Raw genomic sequence first — 17375 nt, 5'->3', positions numbered from 1 at the left:
CTTGCAAGATAACAGAATGGTGTGATAAATTGTTCTCTCCAACAGGAAGATTTTTTTTTTAAATGTAAACAAAACACTTAGTTTTGTTTAAATTTGCTTTAAGGCAAGTTAAAATCATGCCTTAACATTCATCAGATAAAAATGATGAGCTGTCAGTTTGCAAATCAGCGTGTTTTTGAGTTACTGTTTGTGAGCAGGTTGAGTGAACAGAAATGATTTTGATTAAATGAGCAGCTACTCTGTACTTTTCTTTTCATCAAAGATGATCCTCGTGGTGCAGTCTTTAGAGAAATAAATAGCGTACTGTCGGGTAGTAGTATGGTTTGAGCCCTGGCCTTGTAAACAGAAAGGAGGCTTGTTCAATTTCTGGAAGACAGCTGCATTTCAACACTTCTGCGAGCAAGGGAAAGGGAGAATTTATTCCTCTGGTGAGAAGGAAGGAGGGAGAGAAGGAGAGAGAGAGAGAGAGAGAGAGAGAGACAGAAAGAGGAAGAGAGGGTCTGCTGCTTCTGCCAAGAGGTTTATGCTGCCGCATTAATGCTCTTAGCTGTTATGCAGAAAGAATAACATTTGGAACTTTACGAGCCGTAAATTTCACATGCAGCTTAATTAAGTTAAGTAATACTCGGGGAGCCGAGAGGAGCAGAGAGGATGCTGGGATATCCTTGTAGCCATGGATATCAGAAGCAAGATAACTCCCTGTTCCCCCCCTCGGTCCTCTTAAAATGATTGCTGGCTGTTCAATGTAAAAGGCAATTGGGGGAAACGACAGCATAAATACCAGCTACTGTGGGCCAGAGAATCCGCTCAATAACCGTTGATTTTATAACTTTAAGCTGCCATATTTGCCTTGTTTGTTATGCTCGTGGAATGTAGCTGGCGTTCAGTGCAGTGCCCTTAATTGATGGATGTGTGTTTGTATCCCTTCCTATTGCACTCTCTCGTGCTAATGCTTTTTGCCTTATTTAGGCGCTCTGGTGTGGTTGTAATGTCTTAGCCGCATAAAAAATCTTTGCCACTGCTTGGCAGGAAGTGCATTTTTACTTCTGAGTGCCATCCATCCATCCATCCATTTTCTAAACCGCTTACTTCTGGCCAGAGTTTCTGGGGATTTGGGGATGGGGGGGAGGGGGGGGTGGGTGGTGGGTGGAGCCTATCCCAGCACATTCATTGGACGACTAGGATTTCATATTTCGTAGGTTTTGGCTGTGTGTGTCATTCCATAGACTGTAGAAAAACTACGCAGCCTGGTTTTGGCTGTGTCTGGGTTTATACCATAGAATGTAGAAAAACTACGCAGCCTGGTTTTGGCTGTGTCTGGGTTTATACCATAGACTGTAGAAAAACTATGCAGCCTGGTTTTGGCTGTGTCTGGGTTTATACCATAGACTGTAGAAAAACTACGCAGCCTGGTTTTGGCCGTGCGGATTTGTACCATAGACTGTATAAAAACAAAACGCTCAGCCCGGTTTTGGCCGTGTGGATTTGTACCGTAGGCTGTATAAAAACTACGCAGCTGGTTTGGCGTGATTGTACCAAGACGTATAAAACAACGCTCAGCCCGGTTTTGGCCGTGTGGATTTGTACCGTAGGCTGTATAAAAACGAAACGCTCAGCCCGGTTTTGGCCTCTGTCAGCCTCTCTTCGCCTCCTTTCATCGCGAGCTGACCTCCAGGTCAGAGTCTCGCCCCGGCCTTGACTGGATTCTGACCAAAGCCGAACTCATCAAAAATAAATATTCCAACCACTGGCACTGACAAAAGGTCATCCGACCCCCATCGTCATGCTCGGGTTGAAAAGGTCACGCCAGCCAGTCGTGGGCGGGGGGGGGGGTTAGCTGGAGAAAAACGTCAAGGACGTCCGATGGTTCGGCGAAAGGCGTTTTTGTCTATTGCTGTGGAAACTGTGAGTTTCGCTCGTGTTCCTTTTTTCGTCTTGCCCCTGATTGTTCGTGTCCGAGATCATCGGAATAATTTTGTGTCTGGGACAAATAGTTGTTTCGAGTTCATATACGCTATTTTTTAATCTCTGTAGACACTGTTTTTGTTGAATGGCCTGTACTGTGCGTGGTCGCAGACCATTGCGATCCACATTTTAGGGCTTGTTTAACTTGATCCAAGGGGCTACAGGCTGCCTATCAGGAGGAATTAGTGGTAGTTGAATGAGTGGTGACTTCAGTCTGTGGGTGTTTATGTTAAGTGTGTGTTTCGACAATGCACTATTTGTGGTGTCCATAGTGAATGTGTGCATGGATGAATTCCACTTAATCAATAGCTCATGGACAAAACCATTTTGGGCCCGAAAAGTCATGGCTATATTCTGTGTGAGTGAGTAAAGTAATCTGATGTTAGATCGTACACTTGTAGGAGCTTAAGTAAGAGTCTTGTGTTGAATTTTAAGTGTGATTATGTGTTGACAATGCAATGTTTAGTAGTGTCATCTAGCAGATTGTCGTGTGCATAATTCACGATTCTATTGAGATCAAGCATAGCTCACATACCATTGGTCAAAACTAGTTCCTACACACAGAATTAACAGCGCAAAGTATTACGCATTCTGCTTGCTGAGTACCAGTGCCATTCAGCTGTCTCCATGACCTGACTAGGGCTGTTACATAAAGCATCGTGAGTTCATGCTGAAACCGCAATTATATCCTTGCATCTCAGTTCCACGAGTCTCTCCATAAGACAAATCCGCTCTGAATAAGGTCACCTGGCCTGTCACAGGTGTTCACTGAAGTTTTACGCTCACACGTCACGCTCCTTCAGATCTGTGTCAATGAGACTACGAGGCTGTAGCTCAACGCATCGTGAGTTGTTGCTGGGGCGTATGAAGCCTTGGCTGCTCTTGCCACAGATGACCTGAAAGGCAATAGTGCACTTGCGAGCAATAAACATGACACACACAAGATGTACGATTATTTTGAGGGTCACGTCAGTATTGGCTTGGTAGTTGCCTAAAATGACGTCATCGTTTTTTTTTTTTGGGGTCGATGCCGAGATCAGGGCCAACAGGAATGGGTTGACGTGGTGATGCAGCGTGCGTGTGCCTGAGAAGCGTCGCGGAGGCTGTAAATTACGTGCTAATGTCAGCCGCGAACGAAAATGAAAAACAAAAAAAAGCGCTGGAATTTGCGGACGTTCATTCAGCCAACGTCGAATGCGGTGAGCGGAAAGAGACGTTCGTTTTTGCGACTGTACGACCGCTTTTATGTTTCGTTTTCTGAAACTAACCAGCGGTGTTCTAGAATGCTGTCGGCATGGTCGCAGTTTGCCTTTGTGATGTCATGTAAAACGCGGAGGTATTGACATTTGGCATCGATCAACAGGCCCCGGCAAATATTAGATATTGATATCGGCCTAGAATTTACACAATCCATTGTCCAGAAACCTATGGGAACATGGAATGTGTAGGCTTCTGCGCTAGGCTATGCTGATGACGTACAGTATCGACCGTAAATATTTATCGCCAATAAATTGGAAGCCGTGTTTTAGAACAACGTCCAATGACGTCCTGACTTATTGCTCCTTTTGCTCTGCGCGGTCCCCCCCCCCTCCCCACACCTTCACAAACGCGTGTGTTCCTCTCGCCTCCTCCACCACCCTCCCCCCCTCCCCCCCTCCCGCCACCAGAACTTGTACCAGAACCGGTTCCTGGGCCTGGCGGCCATGGCCTCTCCCGCCCCGCGGAGCGCCGGCCGGCGGCGGAGCAAGGACGCCCAGCGGCACAGCTACAACCCCGAGCAGTTCCGCGGCCTGGGGCTGCAGAACGGCGAGGCCGCGGGGGGCCCGGGCCTGGGCCTGGGGCCCCGCTCCACCAGCGACACCGACCTGCTCACCTCCCACGGCCGCTCGGCGCTCACCGCCAGCGCCGCCCAGTACACCATCGGCCAGTCGCCGGACGTCCTGCTCTGCTGGGACATCAAGGAGGAGGTGGACGCCGGGGACTGGATCGGCATGTACCTCCTGGGTGAGCGTCCGGGGTCGGTGTGACGGTCATATTTGGGCTGCACGGTGATTTTTGTTTTGTTTTGTTTTGCATGATGGATACTCTTTTTTTTCTTTCCCTGGGTGAATTTAGTCTGTGTTCCATTTTAATCACAGTGGGCTTTGACCAGAGTCAGCCCAACCCAACAACCAACATAAGTGGCTCCTTAGTGCCCCAAAACTGCCAGATTGCTGATTGAAAGGAAACCACAAATACCTATTTCACCGGATATTTTGGTGTCCCATTTCCTACAACGTGGTCTTTCAGGGTTGCATTTTGGTTGCCATTTTATCATAAGGTTGCGGGTTTAAATCCAGAATTGCACACATCTCAGCCTCTATAAGGTATCTTCAAAATATCCAGCTGGACAAAATTTATGTAAAACAAAACTGTAAATCTTCTCGTATTCTCTCTCTCAGACGAGGTGCTCTCGGAGAACTTTCTGGACTACAAGAACCGCGGCGTCAACGGCTCCCACCGGGGCCAGATCGTGTGGAAGATCGAGGCCAGCTCGTACTTCGTGGAGCGTGAGTGCACCTCTTAAAAACGCCTACGGCAGACATGAACCTCGAGAGAGAGAGAGAGAGAGAGAGAGGACGTCTCTGAGATGTACTAAAACACCGTTTTACTGACCGTTTTTATGCTGTGTTTACACGTAAGGGTTGTAATAAAACAAAGTACCTGTTTGCTGAGTGGGTGAGTCAGTCAGGTGTCACGGGCAAGACTGCTTGCTCTACTAACATCCAAAGATAGGAAAAAGATAGGAATCATTGCCACATGCATGCTCGCATTGATTTATGGTTTGTTAAAATATCCCATATGAACATTTTTGTGGTGAAAAGTCAGTAAAACACCATCTACGCATTCAGGTGAAAACATTTCTAGACGGCTAGGATGTTGCCGGGTTATATCTGGGTAAAACCTGAGCTTTATTGGGGTTAAACTCGTCTCAACCTAGACTTCCATGTCTGGATTCCGGCCTTTGCTCCCTGGGACATTGTAACCGTCGCATTTGGGGCGACATAGCTCAGGAGGTAAGAGCGCTTGTCTGGTAGTCGGAGGGTTGCCGGTTCGATCCCCGCCCTGGGCATGTCGAAGTGTCCCTGAGCAAGACACCTAACCCCCTAACTGCTCTGGTGAATGAGAGGCATCAATTGTAAAGCGCTTTGGATAAAAGCGCTATATAAATGCAGTCCGTTTACCATTTACCATTTGTCTGGCTGCTCCAGCATCGCGGTATTGGCTCCTCCCACATGCGCTGTAGCGTGTAGCCGTTGTTGTGCTAGCGGATTGCATTTCTCCGACGCTCAGTCAGCTAGCTGCTCTATGAGGAGGGAATAAACCCTGCTGTGCAACACCCTTCCTCTCTGTGAAACCCAACATGGCCCCTTTCTTAAGGGAGTTAAGAAAAAAAAAATAGTGACCAGCACGTCCGTCCTCTTGTCTGATGCCGACGAAGAAAGGTTTATAAAATCAGAGTGTCATAAAGAGGCTGTCCCCACCTGAAATATGCTCTGCCTCTTTTACTTTATACCAAATCAAACAATGTTTTTGACCTGGAAGGGCTTTGTCGGGTGTTTATAATTAATTATTGCCCACAATGCCCTTGAGTAGTTACACACCTACCGACGGCGTACTTTTTTTGAACACCTTCTTGAGGGAACCGAAAGGATTTTCTGTTGTTGAAATGCTGCTTGCGTCAGGTCTCAAGGTTAAATCCCCTACTGTCATCACATACTGTAGGTTGTTTATTATCACGCAAATTCAATTTACTACGGTTCCATGACTGTTATTACCAGTTCACATAGGATGCCAATGACCTTTCCATTGTGGAAGTAGAAGGAATGTTGTTTTCAACTAAATTAAAACTTAAAAGAAACCTCCCCATGCTAGTGATGTACATTTTTTTATATGTTTTTGTTTTGGCTCTACTGGAGAAAAGTAAGCCTTTCATTACAAATTCAAGCATCACAAGCCTGGATGCATGCGATGTCAGGTTGTAGCACCAGTTTAGTATTGCTTGTCACAACTGAGGATTATGAGGACATCGGCTTTCTTGGATCAGAACCTCAGCGATCACACAAATACATATTCGGCACGTTATAATTCCAACCAATCAGGGGGCGGTCACGGACGAAGCTATTTCAGCCTGCGGCTCGTATTTAATGCACGAGCGTTGTTTTTAGATCCTTTGGCTTTGACGCTCGCGGACGTCCCGTAGAAGGCAGAGCAATTTTTGGCGGTAAGCTGGCGGGGGTACGCCCTGTTCTTCGAGAAGGTCGCTCCGCGCGCGCGTTTTTGTGTCAGAACTGCAGGTGGGAGAACACGTGCGGTTGGGGGGGAGGGCGTGCAGCCCACGACCGACGCGCGAAAGGCGCGCGATCCGTGACTCCTCCTCCTCCGTGTGCCAAAAACAAAACCGCTCCCTGCTGTCCTTCGCTCAGCCAGCGGTGCCGTAATCACGGCTGCCATGGCAACCACCATACCGCGTAAGACACACACAAAAAAAAACGTTTATGAAGCATTCTATCTATTCTGATCTGTTATTATCGTTTTCCTGAAGCGGCACACGAGCAAATATGTACGGACATGGGTGACCCAAGACCCAGGCAAATGGGTATACTATATTTTGTATAGTATTTTTTTTGGGGTATCGGCGGGGCACTTTGACATGGCGGCCGACAGTCCCGTGGTCCGTCTCTGTATTTTGGGCATGAGCGGGCGCCAGCGCTTGGTGACGCGACGCGGGACACAAATAGGATCTGTTACGCGCGGCGAAGGGTCACGTGGCGGGAACCTCCTCCGGAGCGGAGCTATTCTGGGACGGGAGAGAACCGGAGCGGCTAAAAGCGTGCCTCTTCCTCCTCCTCCTCCTCCTCCTCAGATCCGAGTGGCTTTATTCGGCTCTGCGAGCTCACAGGGGACTCCCAGAATGCCGAGGGTTCCTGGCTGCCTGTCCAGGATTTATTGTTGTCTCTCCTGCAGGAGAGAGAGAAATAATAAAAGAGAGAAAATGTGCAGCTTCTGTTACATCCCGGGAATTTTGGCCCTTGTTTGTGAATGTGGCCCTTAAACACACTCATGAGCTGGAGGTGTGTACTGTACCTCCAGTCCATGTCAAAAATGCTTTGGAGAAGCTCTGATCATATCCTGAATTTTTGGTCGTAATTTTCACAGAATATGTGCTGTGCGGGAATGACATCATATCATTTACTTGCTCTGTTCAGGTCAACTCACATTTTGAACGCCAGTCAACCTTGGACACCGTTCAGACACAGATTTCTTGCTTAAAAGGCTAAGGGCACTTAGGATTTGAACCAACGGCGTTGTTCGGTTACCTCACCACAGATAACGGCTAAAGTGCGGTAAGGCCAAGGGGCACCACCGTGATCTGCAAGCAAAAAAAAAAAAAAAAGACATTCTGGCTGGTAGAGCATTTGGGCCTCAGTTCCAGTCCCTGCGTATGTGTGTGAGATACTCTCCTGTCTGTCTGGATGCATCAGCGCTTGGTCTGGTGAGGGAATATCGTCCCTTTAGGGAAACGTGGGCTCAGGTGAGCCGGTACCGGGGGCGGCCGATTCCTCCGCGGGCTGCGTGTCACCACGACGATGTGCGCGCGAAGGTCACTCTGTTCCGCTTGCACGGAATGATGGTAATTTATTGCCACGGCAACACCCTCGCTCCAGCCACAGAAAAAAAAATGACATCAGAGACCTGGGGGACCGTAGGTCATGTGTGTGTGGAAGTGTCGCAATGTTCTTTTTCTTTCTCCCCCCTCCCTCGCTCCCTCTCTCTTCCTCTTTCTCTCTTTCTGTCTCCATTTGTCTCTCTGTCCTGGCTTTCTATCTTATTCCCCCTTAATCCCTCTGCCTGAATCCCTCCATCTCTCTCAATATCTCTGCCCGTATATCTCCTTCCCTCTCCCTCTGTCCATCTATCTCCTGCCTCCACCTCCCTGTCTCATTCAATCTCCCTCTCCTTCATCCCTCTTCCCTTACTCTCTCAATATATCTCCTCCCCCACCTCTCTCTCTCTCTCTCTCTCCCCCACACCTCTCGCTTTCTCTCCCTCTCTATCTCCCTCTCTCTTTCACAGGATTGCTTGTGATAAATCCAAGAAAATTGGTTATCAATATTTGAGTTTGGCACTTAGATCATTTTTTTCTTTTTTCGTGAGAATTTCTTGTTTTCTGTTGATCTTTTTTTGGTGTTGTTTTCTTTTGGGTTAGAACTGCAAAAGTAAGCTATAGGAATTTTGTTTTGAACTGATGATGAATAAAATCTCTCTCTCTCTCTCTCTCTCTCTCTCCCTCTCCCTCTCTCTCTCTCTCTCTCTCTCTCTCTCTCTCTCTCTCTCTCTCTCTCTCTCCCTCTCCCTCTCTCTCTCTCTCTCTCTCTCTCCCTCCCTCCCACCCTCCCTCCCACTGACAGTGGAAACGAAGATCTGCTTTAAGTACTACCATGGTGTGACCGGAGCGCTCCGAGCCACTACGCCCAGCGTCACGGTGAAGAACCCGTCTGCTCCTGTGAGTGCACCCCCCCCCCGAACTCCCCCCCCACACCAGAAACGTTCCGGAACATTCCGTTTGACCCTTTCAGCCGTGAGGTCACAAATATGTGATCAGAATGTTCTCACCTGAACATTCTAATGCTGATGTCACAATCGCTACTGGTAGTGGAATTCTAGAAGGCTGAATTTGGAATTTTCAAAAAAACATTCCAATAAAAAACCTGCTCCACACAGGGTTGACCAGGATTTCATTCTCCTCAGTCTTCTGACTGCATTATTTAGACACAACATGCACATTTATTGATGTGTTGATATGCATCTCTCGGAATATCTCTCACAGCTTTTCAGGTTCAAAAAAAGTCTAGTGTTTTTATTTGTTTTATTTTTATTTGTCCAAGAGATTATACATTTTAATTAATTGGTGTCAAATAGGCTATGTGACATACTGTAGCCTATTTGCCCCATACTGCATGTAGGGATCTGTTATTACATGATCTGAGGGTGGTCAAACAGTAGTTTGATATCGTGCGTGTGTGTGTGCATGCTTGTGTGTGTGTGTGTGTATGCTTGCGTGCGTGCACGTTTGTTTGTGTGCGTGCATGCGTGTGTGCGTGCATGCTTGTGTGTGCGTGCGTGCGCGTGTGTGCGTGTGCGTGCATGTATGAGTGTGTGTATGCGTGCACGTTTGCTTGTGCACATCTCACTGGTGTCAGTTTCCTTGAGCTGCAGTCTCACTTCTAACATTAGCTATAATCCGCCTGTAATCTTCTTAGGGTTCTGAGCAACAGCTGTAAAATAATTAGAACTGGGCTTGTAAGGGACTCTTCTTAAGTCTGTAAGTTAATCAGTTATGAAAGCCAGGTTTGAGTAAATTAGCTTTGCATACAGCATTGTCTCTGTGTGTGTGCGTTTAGAGAGAGAGAGAGTGAGAGAAAGAGGGATCCACAGATAAATAGATGTAATTGTTCATGGAAAGTATGGCACTATTTTACTGGGTGAATGAAGGCTTTCTCCTGTCTGTCTGTTCTGTCCGTCTTCCTGACAGCGTGAATGGGAGGTCCAGGGACAGGCAGAGATCGCTGCTGATTTATTTAATACCGCGTCGAAGCGCACGCTTCAGGTTACCGTTTCTGACGGTGCGTGTGCGTAAGACCCGCTTTTGTCAAGTCCGTTTCCCCCTCAGCCCCTTCCCTGCTCTGTCTCGTCTATCTCGTCCCTCCCTGATCGATTTGCTGATTGCAACAATGCTCTCGGCCAATCACGGGCGGCAGCCAATCAGAGGACGGTGTCCGCGCTGGAAGCAGGAAGTGTCGGGTTCTGAGTGTGCTTGCACAGTACAATGTCCAGTGTTAAATCTGCCAGTGATGACTGGAGATGAGAGAAGGAAGGAAGGAAGTCATCCATTAGTGGTGAACCCGAGGAATGATAACAGTATTACATTACATTACATTACAGGCATTTAGCAGACGCTCTTATCCAGAGCGACTTACACACGACTTTTACATAGCATTTTACATTGTATCCATTTATACAGCTGGATATATACTGAAGCAATTTCGGTTAAGTACCTTGCTCAAGGGTACAACGGCAGTGTCCTACCCAGGAATCGAACCTGCGACCTTTCGGTTACAAGCCCAGTTCCTTACCCACTGTGCTACACTCCATCCTAAAAAGTACAAAGTACCTAAATGTGATACTGCTGAGTGCATTGACAGATAGCATGTGCTTCTCCTTCTGTCCTGCTTATGCTGGTGCGAGTGGCATGGCAGTGACTTCAATAGACAAAAATGAATGATTGAATCATGTCAAGGGAAAAACGTGTATAATTAATTTTACCTGTGGGTCTGGACAGGTAAATATATTGTTTGTCCTCCACACACTGGCAGTTTGTGAATTTGTTTTATTTTCCTGTCACCTACAGAGGTGACCTTGTGTAACCTGGGGTCACGTGGCGAAAAGCCAGGTGCGGTCCTCCTCCCGGCCGGAGTGTTTATTGTGGCCGAGCAGGAGGCAGTCGCCTCACATCCGATCAAAGAACACACGGCCTGCTAAAACAGAAAAACAAAAAACAAAAAGAGCCCCTGACGTGCTATTCTGGTTCACCCGAACCCCAGCGAACGCTGACTCGGCCTCATCTGATCCGAGTGGCACCGTGACTTTCCTGGGGGGGGGGGTCGATTTAAAAATAAAACCCTGTGAATCAGGCGGGGAGGGGGCGGGGGCTGAATTTGGGGGAACAGAACGAATGTGATGCGAAAGGACTCCGGGAACGAGGTGATGGATGCTTGGGTCGGCACGTGTGTCTGGCTGCAGTGCATTGTGGGCCGTAGGGGACATTTGATGAATCGGTTTGATTGACTGCTCACTAACGCTCGCGCCGTCCGCCTCTCAGCCAGCTGGGGGAGGAGCTTAAGAGGGTGCTGTAGCCTTGGTCCGGATTCATTCGATGGCGGATTAACTCAGTGAAATCGCCACGTGTCCTTACCTTACCTCTCTGATTCACGGTGTGTTCGTTTCTTTTTTTTTTCCACGCGAGTTCATCGATCGGAAAAGTCAGCTCGCCAAGCTGGGAAAATTAACGTTTGCGTTTAATTTGAGAGTCAGTTAGTGATTAAATCCAGGCCCTCATGTCCACTTGACTCCTTTATCACCGTTTGAAACACAAATCCCATTAACCCTTTAAGGCCTAAGGTCACACATGTGAGTAGAATGTTCTTACCTGAACATTCTAATGCTGATGTCACAATCACTGCTAGTAAATAAATCCGATAGTTCTAGAACACTCAGAATTTTGAAAAAAAAAAAGAAGAAAACATTCCAAAAACCCTTCTCTTCAAAGGGTTAATGGCAGGGGAAATCTGCAGCTGAGAGGTTGTAATCCCGAAGGTTGTTCCGCTTTGGGAATGACTGAATGAAGTGTGCAGTGTGCCAGCGTGGGTGACCGTGCCACTGTGAGATGAGCTTTATCACCAGGGCCATCTGCTTCCTGCTGGTGCCTCTGCCTTTTCCAGATGGTACGGAACTGCACTGAGCATGTGCAGCCGCCCACCGTACGCATTGTGAACCAGAGAGGTTGTTCTTTTTTTGTAGAAGACGTGTATTTTTACCATTGGTTCATCGAAGATGTCATTATTGATACCTTGAGGGAGTTGTACTGTATAATAAAATCACACATCACAAATGCTTAATGCACTGTGCGTGAAATGTAGGCGTGTGTGCGTGTGCGCGTGCATATGTGTGTGTGTGTGTGTGTCGGCATACGTGTGTGTTATTGAACGTTATTGAAGAATGCATGCATCTGTGTGCACAAATGTATTGGTGATTTCATTGATGCGTATACGTGTGTATTTTGCTGTGACATGCTGGCACATGCTAAGAAGCACACCTTGAAAAAAACAGGGTATGGTGGACTGAGACAGCAAGGAGCAGATTGAGGAGAAGTGGGGGAGAGAGAGAGAGACAGAGGAGAGCAAAAGAGAGAGGAGGGAGAGAACTTTGAACCGAACTCAAGGGCGAGGAGAGAGAGAGCAGACGCCAAGGAGAGGGAGAGAGAGAGACAGAGAGAGGGGAGAGAGAGGAGAGAGAGAGGAGGAGAGAGGAGAGAGAGTTGTGCAGCTTTTACAAGCCCAGTTTTTGTATTATCATTACCAGCGGCAATATTTACGTCAGACAGCCAAAAGAGAAGAATGAAGAAGAGAGGGAGAGCGTGGTCACTTGCGGGAGAGCCAGAGAAGCCAAGCGTGAGTGGAATCCCTCCCCTCTCCCCGCTGACTCAGTCCTCCAGCGGGCGTGGCAGAGGACTGCACTGCAGAGGACATACCTCCCCCCCCCCGCCCCCCATCCCTGGTCTACCATTACTGCCCCCGTTGCCTCCCGTAGATTCAAAAATAAAAAAAAATAAAAATACATTGCCCATTTACCCTAAAACTCAAACAGACAAAAGCTGTGTATTTTTCTATGTTAAATAAATATACCATATATCATGTGTCCACATGAAGAAATGCCGCACTCTCTGTATGCTCCAGATAATCTTTTATTATTAACCAAATATTTGCTAATGTGAAATAATGAGAAGAGTCTTTTTAAAGCCAGACTGACAGGTGTAACTCGCTAATGCGCTCAGTCTCTTTCTCTCAATCTCTCCCTTCCTTCTTTCTCTTTTCTCCCTTTCACCCCCTCCCTCCATCTCCATTTCCCTCTGTCCTCTCCCTCCCTCATCCCGCCTCCTCTCCCCGCTCTAACCCTTTCCCCCCCCGTCCCCTCCCCCCCGGCAGGTGTTCAGGCCCGTGTCCACTGAGGAGGCCACTCAGACCTGCGGGAGCCGCCGGCTCATCAGCTTCTCTCTGTCAGGTCAGCTGACCTCGCCCCGTTAGTTACCCTGGTTACCGCCTCATTTTAGAATTTGCTTTAAGACTCTTTTTTTTTTTACTTTTTACATCTTTCCATGGTCCCTTATTTATCTGCTTATTCATTTATTTGCTGTGTCGGCAGTTCTTTTATGACATTGTTTTATTGATTTTTATTTTTTCATTGCTTTTATTGATTTTTTTACTGTGCAAAGCGCAGTGTGTTGCATTCAGTTGTACGAAATGAGCTACACAAATAAAGATTGATTGATTGATTGATTAGTGATAAGCACATCCCAGTGAAAAAATAGTATGCTTGAGTATACCTGAAGTACACTATTTTATACTTTAAAATGCTTCAAGTATAATTAAAGTTTATATCAGTTAGGGTTAGTTGAGGCTCGTCCCAGCATTTTCACTTCAGTGTCATTACTCCTCCACTCCCAGTAGTGGCGCTGTCTTATTGGCTGTGCGCCTTCACTTTATGTCATCTTGGGGTAGTGGGGTGTTGGGGGGTCTTTTAGGTCCTATGGTCCTACCTGAACAAAAGTAATTACCTCCTGTGTTAGTGTTATCATCAAAAGGGTCTATATTGATATTACACACACACACAGAATATCAAACTAACATAGTCCTTCCACTAGACATTCATATTTCAAATACAATCTGGGAACAACTGACTTAACAGTGCAAAGAAGTCTTCATTTTTCTTGCATATATTTTTTTAAATATATATCTGTGGAGGGTTTTAAGCTGTCATTGGCAATTACCAAGATGTAGCTGCTGTGAAGCGGGTATTTTTTTGTGAAGCCTATTGAGGAGCGTAGCCAAATGGCTGTTATGCTGGTTGGAGCACAGACTGCTGCTTGCAGGGTCTGTTATCTCTTACGGCCCTGCCCAGTCTTCGTCTGTGTTTATGTTTTATTCATAGCGGCTGTGCTCCTCCGAGTCTCTGACGGCTCGGAACACGCGGCGGAATCCTTTCTCGATAAAACCGTTTCGGCATCTCGAGAGTCTTAATGGAGTCTTCCGCTACTGCTGCAGCAGTTGAGCTGAGGCTGGCTGTACGACGGACAAGCCAGGGAAGGCGCGATAAGAAGCTCGTTCATTCTTGGGCTACCGGAAGCAGCGCGAGGAATGAAATGATCACACCCGAAGCAGGGGGAGACTGCATTCATCACGCATCGGAATAGAGAGCTCTGCACTGCTCCTTGCGATTGATCAAAGCGGCCAGGCGAACTTCAGCTGGCTGCGTTTGTTTTTCATTTCTTTTTTTCCGCGCTTGTAGCGGGCTTTGATCAATTGGACTGACAAACGGAAAGGGTTCGGCACGGCCTCTCCCCCCGTCCGCGTCTTTTCTAAAAAGCTTGCGACGTCCTCCTAGAATCAATCCTGTCGACGTGCGAAGCGTTTAAAATATCATCCCGTTCGTCTTTATTACTGCGACTGTTGACAGCTGGAAATGCTAGCGAGAGAAAAAACTAAGTCACCGGGGAGCCATTATCTGCTTCCCCTCCTCAGCTGACTGTTTGCCTGCCCTTACAGCATCCCTGTTTAATTATTTATCCGAAGTTAATTAGCGAATCGCCCTGACAGTCCTAACCGCCCATGCACATTTTCAGCGTTTCCTGCTCCTTGATCTGTAATAGAGTTATCCGAAGTATTTCTGTAAAATATATGCAATTCAGTTCTACCTGTGCATAATATACCGATGAATGTGGATGTTTCACAGTCGTCTTTTCCTTCTGAGACTCCAACTCCCACAATTCAATGGCGCATTGATAGGCCTGTTGATTACCCTGACTGCCAAATTTGTCATGATCCATCAAAAGGTGGAATGAGTTTCTGTTGGGGAAACAATGCGAAGCTTACTGAAGGGTATTGAAGCTGGTGATAAATTCTGTGAATTTAACACCGCAGCTACGGACATGCAGTGTGTTAAGACAAACACCTGTGAGAAAGGGTAGATGAGTTGGTACCACTATATCAGTGATCTGTGCTAAATGAGCCTTGTGGCTATGTGAAGTTGAGGTGATAGAATGTTATGTAGATATGGAATGTTAAAAGGTTTTAGTGAGTTTTGCGGAAATACGGTACTGTAATCAGAACAAGGGAAACTTCTGCTTGTGCGGGTATCTTGTGTAGAACAGGTCATTTGTCCATTGCAGTAGTAAGTTGTAGTAATTACGGTCGTAGTTTGTAATTGCAGTAGTGCGGTTGTAATTAAAGTAGTAATTTGTCCATCTGTACTGCTGGAGTTTCACTGCTTACAATGTTATTTCCTAGTGTGTTATTTGTTTAGAGGGAAAGCATCTTTGTCGTGAAGAGAAGTCTGTAAAACAGACAAAATAGTATCAAGCCTTTTCTCATAGCCTCTAGCTTTTTATGAGAATAGGTTTGATGGTGCTTCTTGTCTGCATTTCCATGTGTTATTTGTGTTGAGGGAAAGCAGCAGTGCAGCACCAAGGCGGAGTCCGTAAAACAGACAGTACAGTACTATTAAAGCTATTCTCATAAACAGCTACGGGCTGTGTTTACTGTAGTGTGCTCAGTTCCGTTTCAGGAGACCGTTCCCCAGTTCTGTTGAGACTCTCTCATCGTCCTTATTTTGTTGGTCACCAATCTACACCCTGAGCCGGCCAGAGGAAGATGGGTTTCCCCCTTGAGCCTGGTTCCTTCCGAGGTTTCTTCCCATCTGCCACAGGATGTTTTTCCTTGCCACTGTTGCCTTAGGCTTTGCTCCTGTGGGGTTTTAGGCCAGGGTTGTCTGTGCATCGTATTGTGACAATTGCTGTGAAATACGCTATACAAATAAAATTTGATTTGATTTGATTGATTGATTGATTAGTTGATTGATTGATTGATTTATTGTCTGAGTGATTGATTGATTTATTGATTGATTTATTGTCTGATTGATTGATTGATTGATTGATTGATTGATTGTTTGGGGCAGACTTCCAGGCTCTGGGGCTGAAGAAGGGCATGTTCTTTAACCCCGACCCGTACCTGAAGATCGCCATCCACCCCGGCAAGCACAGCATCTTCCCCGCCCTGCCCCACCACGGCCAGGAGAAGCGCTCGGGCATCGTGTACAACACCGTCAACCCCGTGTGGCAGAGAGAGGTGAGGGCCGTCCGGGATTCGGGACGGGGCGGGGCGGGACGGGGCGGTTCTTAGCCTCGGGCCTGGGCAGCCATTAAGGCTGAAATTTTCAAATGTTTGCAGTCAGTTGTAAAAAATTTTGGTGAAAAATATATATGTGTATTTTGTGTGTGTGTGTGTGTGTGTAATGTTTTGATTGGCTGGTGTAGGTAACTGTCCAATGGGGAGACATATTGTTTGCGGGCTTGGAGCATTGTGATGATGTAATCAGGCAGGAAAAAGAAGAAGGAGAAAACGCAAAATCCCCCTAAGTTTGGGGCTTTATTGTGCGGTCGTGTGAAGATGTTTGTGAATTCTGTCTGTTGAAATGGGGTCAGAAGGTACAGAAATGAATGTTTTTAAGGGCTGAGAGTCTGTGGTCATTGTGGTTATTTCTGTAGGAAACCCTGAAAATTGCCAAACTCTCTGTGCTGTATACATATACATATAAGGCATAACTTGGCGGGGTGGTATACCTGCCAACCCAATATTAGCAGGTGGTAAAGTGCTTAAAATGCTATGCTAAGCATCGGAGGATTAGGCTTTGAACACAGTTGAGTTGCTATTTCAAGAATGGAAGTTCAGCAATATGTTCTTGCATGTGCAACTTTTCTCGCCTTTGCCATTTTCAAAATGCACATCAAACTCCAGGCAGGCAGGAAGTTGTGTATCTGCGCACATGGACAGCGCATGTTTACTGTGATTACACGATCAATTTTTAATCTGCTGTTCGCCGTGTGAGAACAGAACGACAACGGAAATCACGGGGGGGGGCTGTCGCGGGTCATTTGTTCCGCAGTATGCTCCTGCGGAATCTTGCAGACATCTTTTCCCGCTGAATCGCGTTATCAGTACCTGAGAAGGTTTTCTGGATCAGTTTTTTCAGATTAGTCTGTCAGTTCTCCCTCGGTTATGAATAGGCTTACGCAGGAATGGTGATTCATGAGGATGTGAAAAAAAAAAAAGCAATTTCTTCAGAAAATACTTGAACTAGCCTGTAGCATTGTGATGAGTTCTCACTGCGTAAGTCCCATTGCTTTCTGGTAAATAAATGGGAAGAAGTCTTAACGGGGAAAAGTTCCAGGCAGTTAAGCGATGATGTCATGGTGGTGTGAGGGAATTTACCAAATGGTAAATGGTAAATGGACTGCATTTATATAGCGCTTTTATCCAAAGCGCTTTACAATTGATGCCTCTCATTCACCAGAGCAGTTAGGGGTTAGGTGTCTTGCTCAAGGACACTTCGACACGCCCAGGGCGAGGTTTGAACCGGCAAACCCTCTGACTGCCAGACAATCGGTCTTACCTCCTGAGCTGTGTCACCAGGGTAATGGTTGTGATGCGGCTAGTTGTGTTCCCGGTGAGAACATTGAACGGTGGTGACTGCTGAGC

The 17375-nt window shown here is 46.8% G+C and overlaps 1 protein-coding gene across 1 annotated transcript in view; it reads left to right on the top strand.

The window, feature by feature from the left end:
* The window catches only part of hecw1b (HECT, C2 and WW domain containing E3 ubiquitin protein ligase 1b), a 58841-nt gene that overhangs the window by 9973 nt on the left and 31493 nt on the right, over window positions 1-17375 (top strand). Inside the window, exons 2-6 of the mRNA XM_064345547.1 lie at window positions 3633-3969; window positions 4407-4514; window positions 8418-8512; window positions 12771-12846; window positions 15796-15965. Of these exons, the coding sequence (XP_064201617.1) occupies window positions 3633-3969; window positions 4407-4514; window positions 8418-8512; window positions 12771-12846; window positions 15796-15965 (786 nt within the window). The remainder of the gene's footprint in view (window positions 1-3632; window positions 3970-4406; window positions 4515-8417; window positions 8513-12770; window positions 12847-15795; window positions 15966-17375) is intronic.

The sequence above is a fragment of the Anguilla rostrata genome, chromosome 8 (assembly GCF_018555375.3).
Source record: "Anguilla rostrata isolate EN2019 chromosome 8, ASM1855537v3, whole genome shotgun sequence".
Taxonomy (NCBI): Eukaryota; Metazoa; Chordata; class Actinopteri; order Anguilliformes; family Anguillidae; genus Anguilla; species Anguilla rostrata.
The sequence above is the reverse complement of the archived record's forward strand: the minus strand, read 5'-3'. Positions and strand labels throughout refer to the sequence as shown.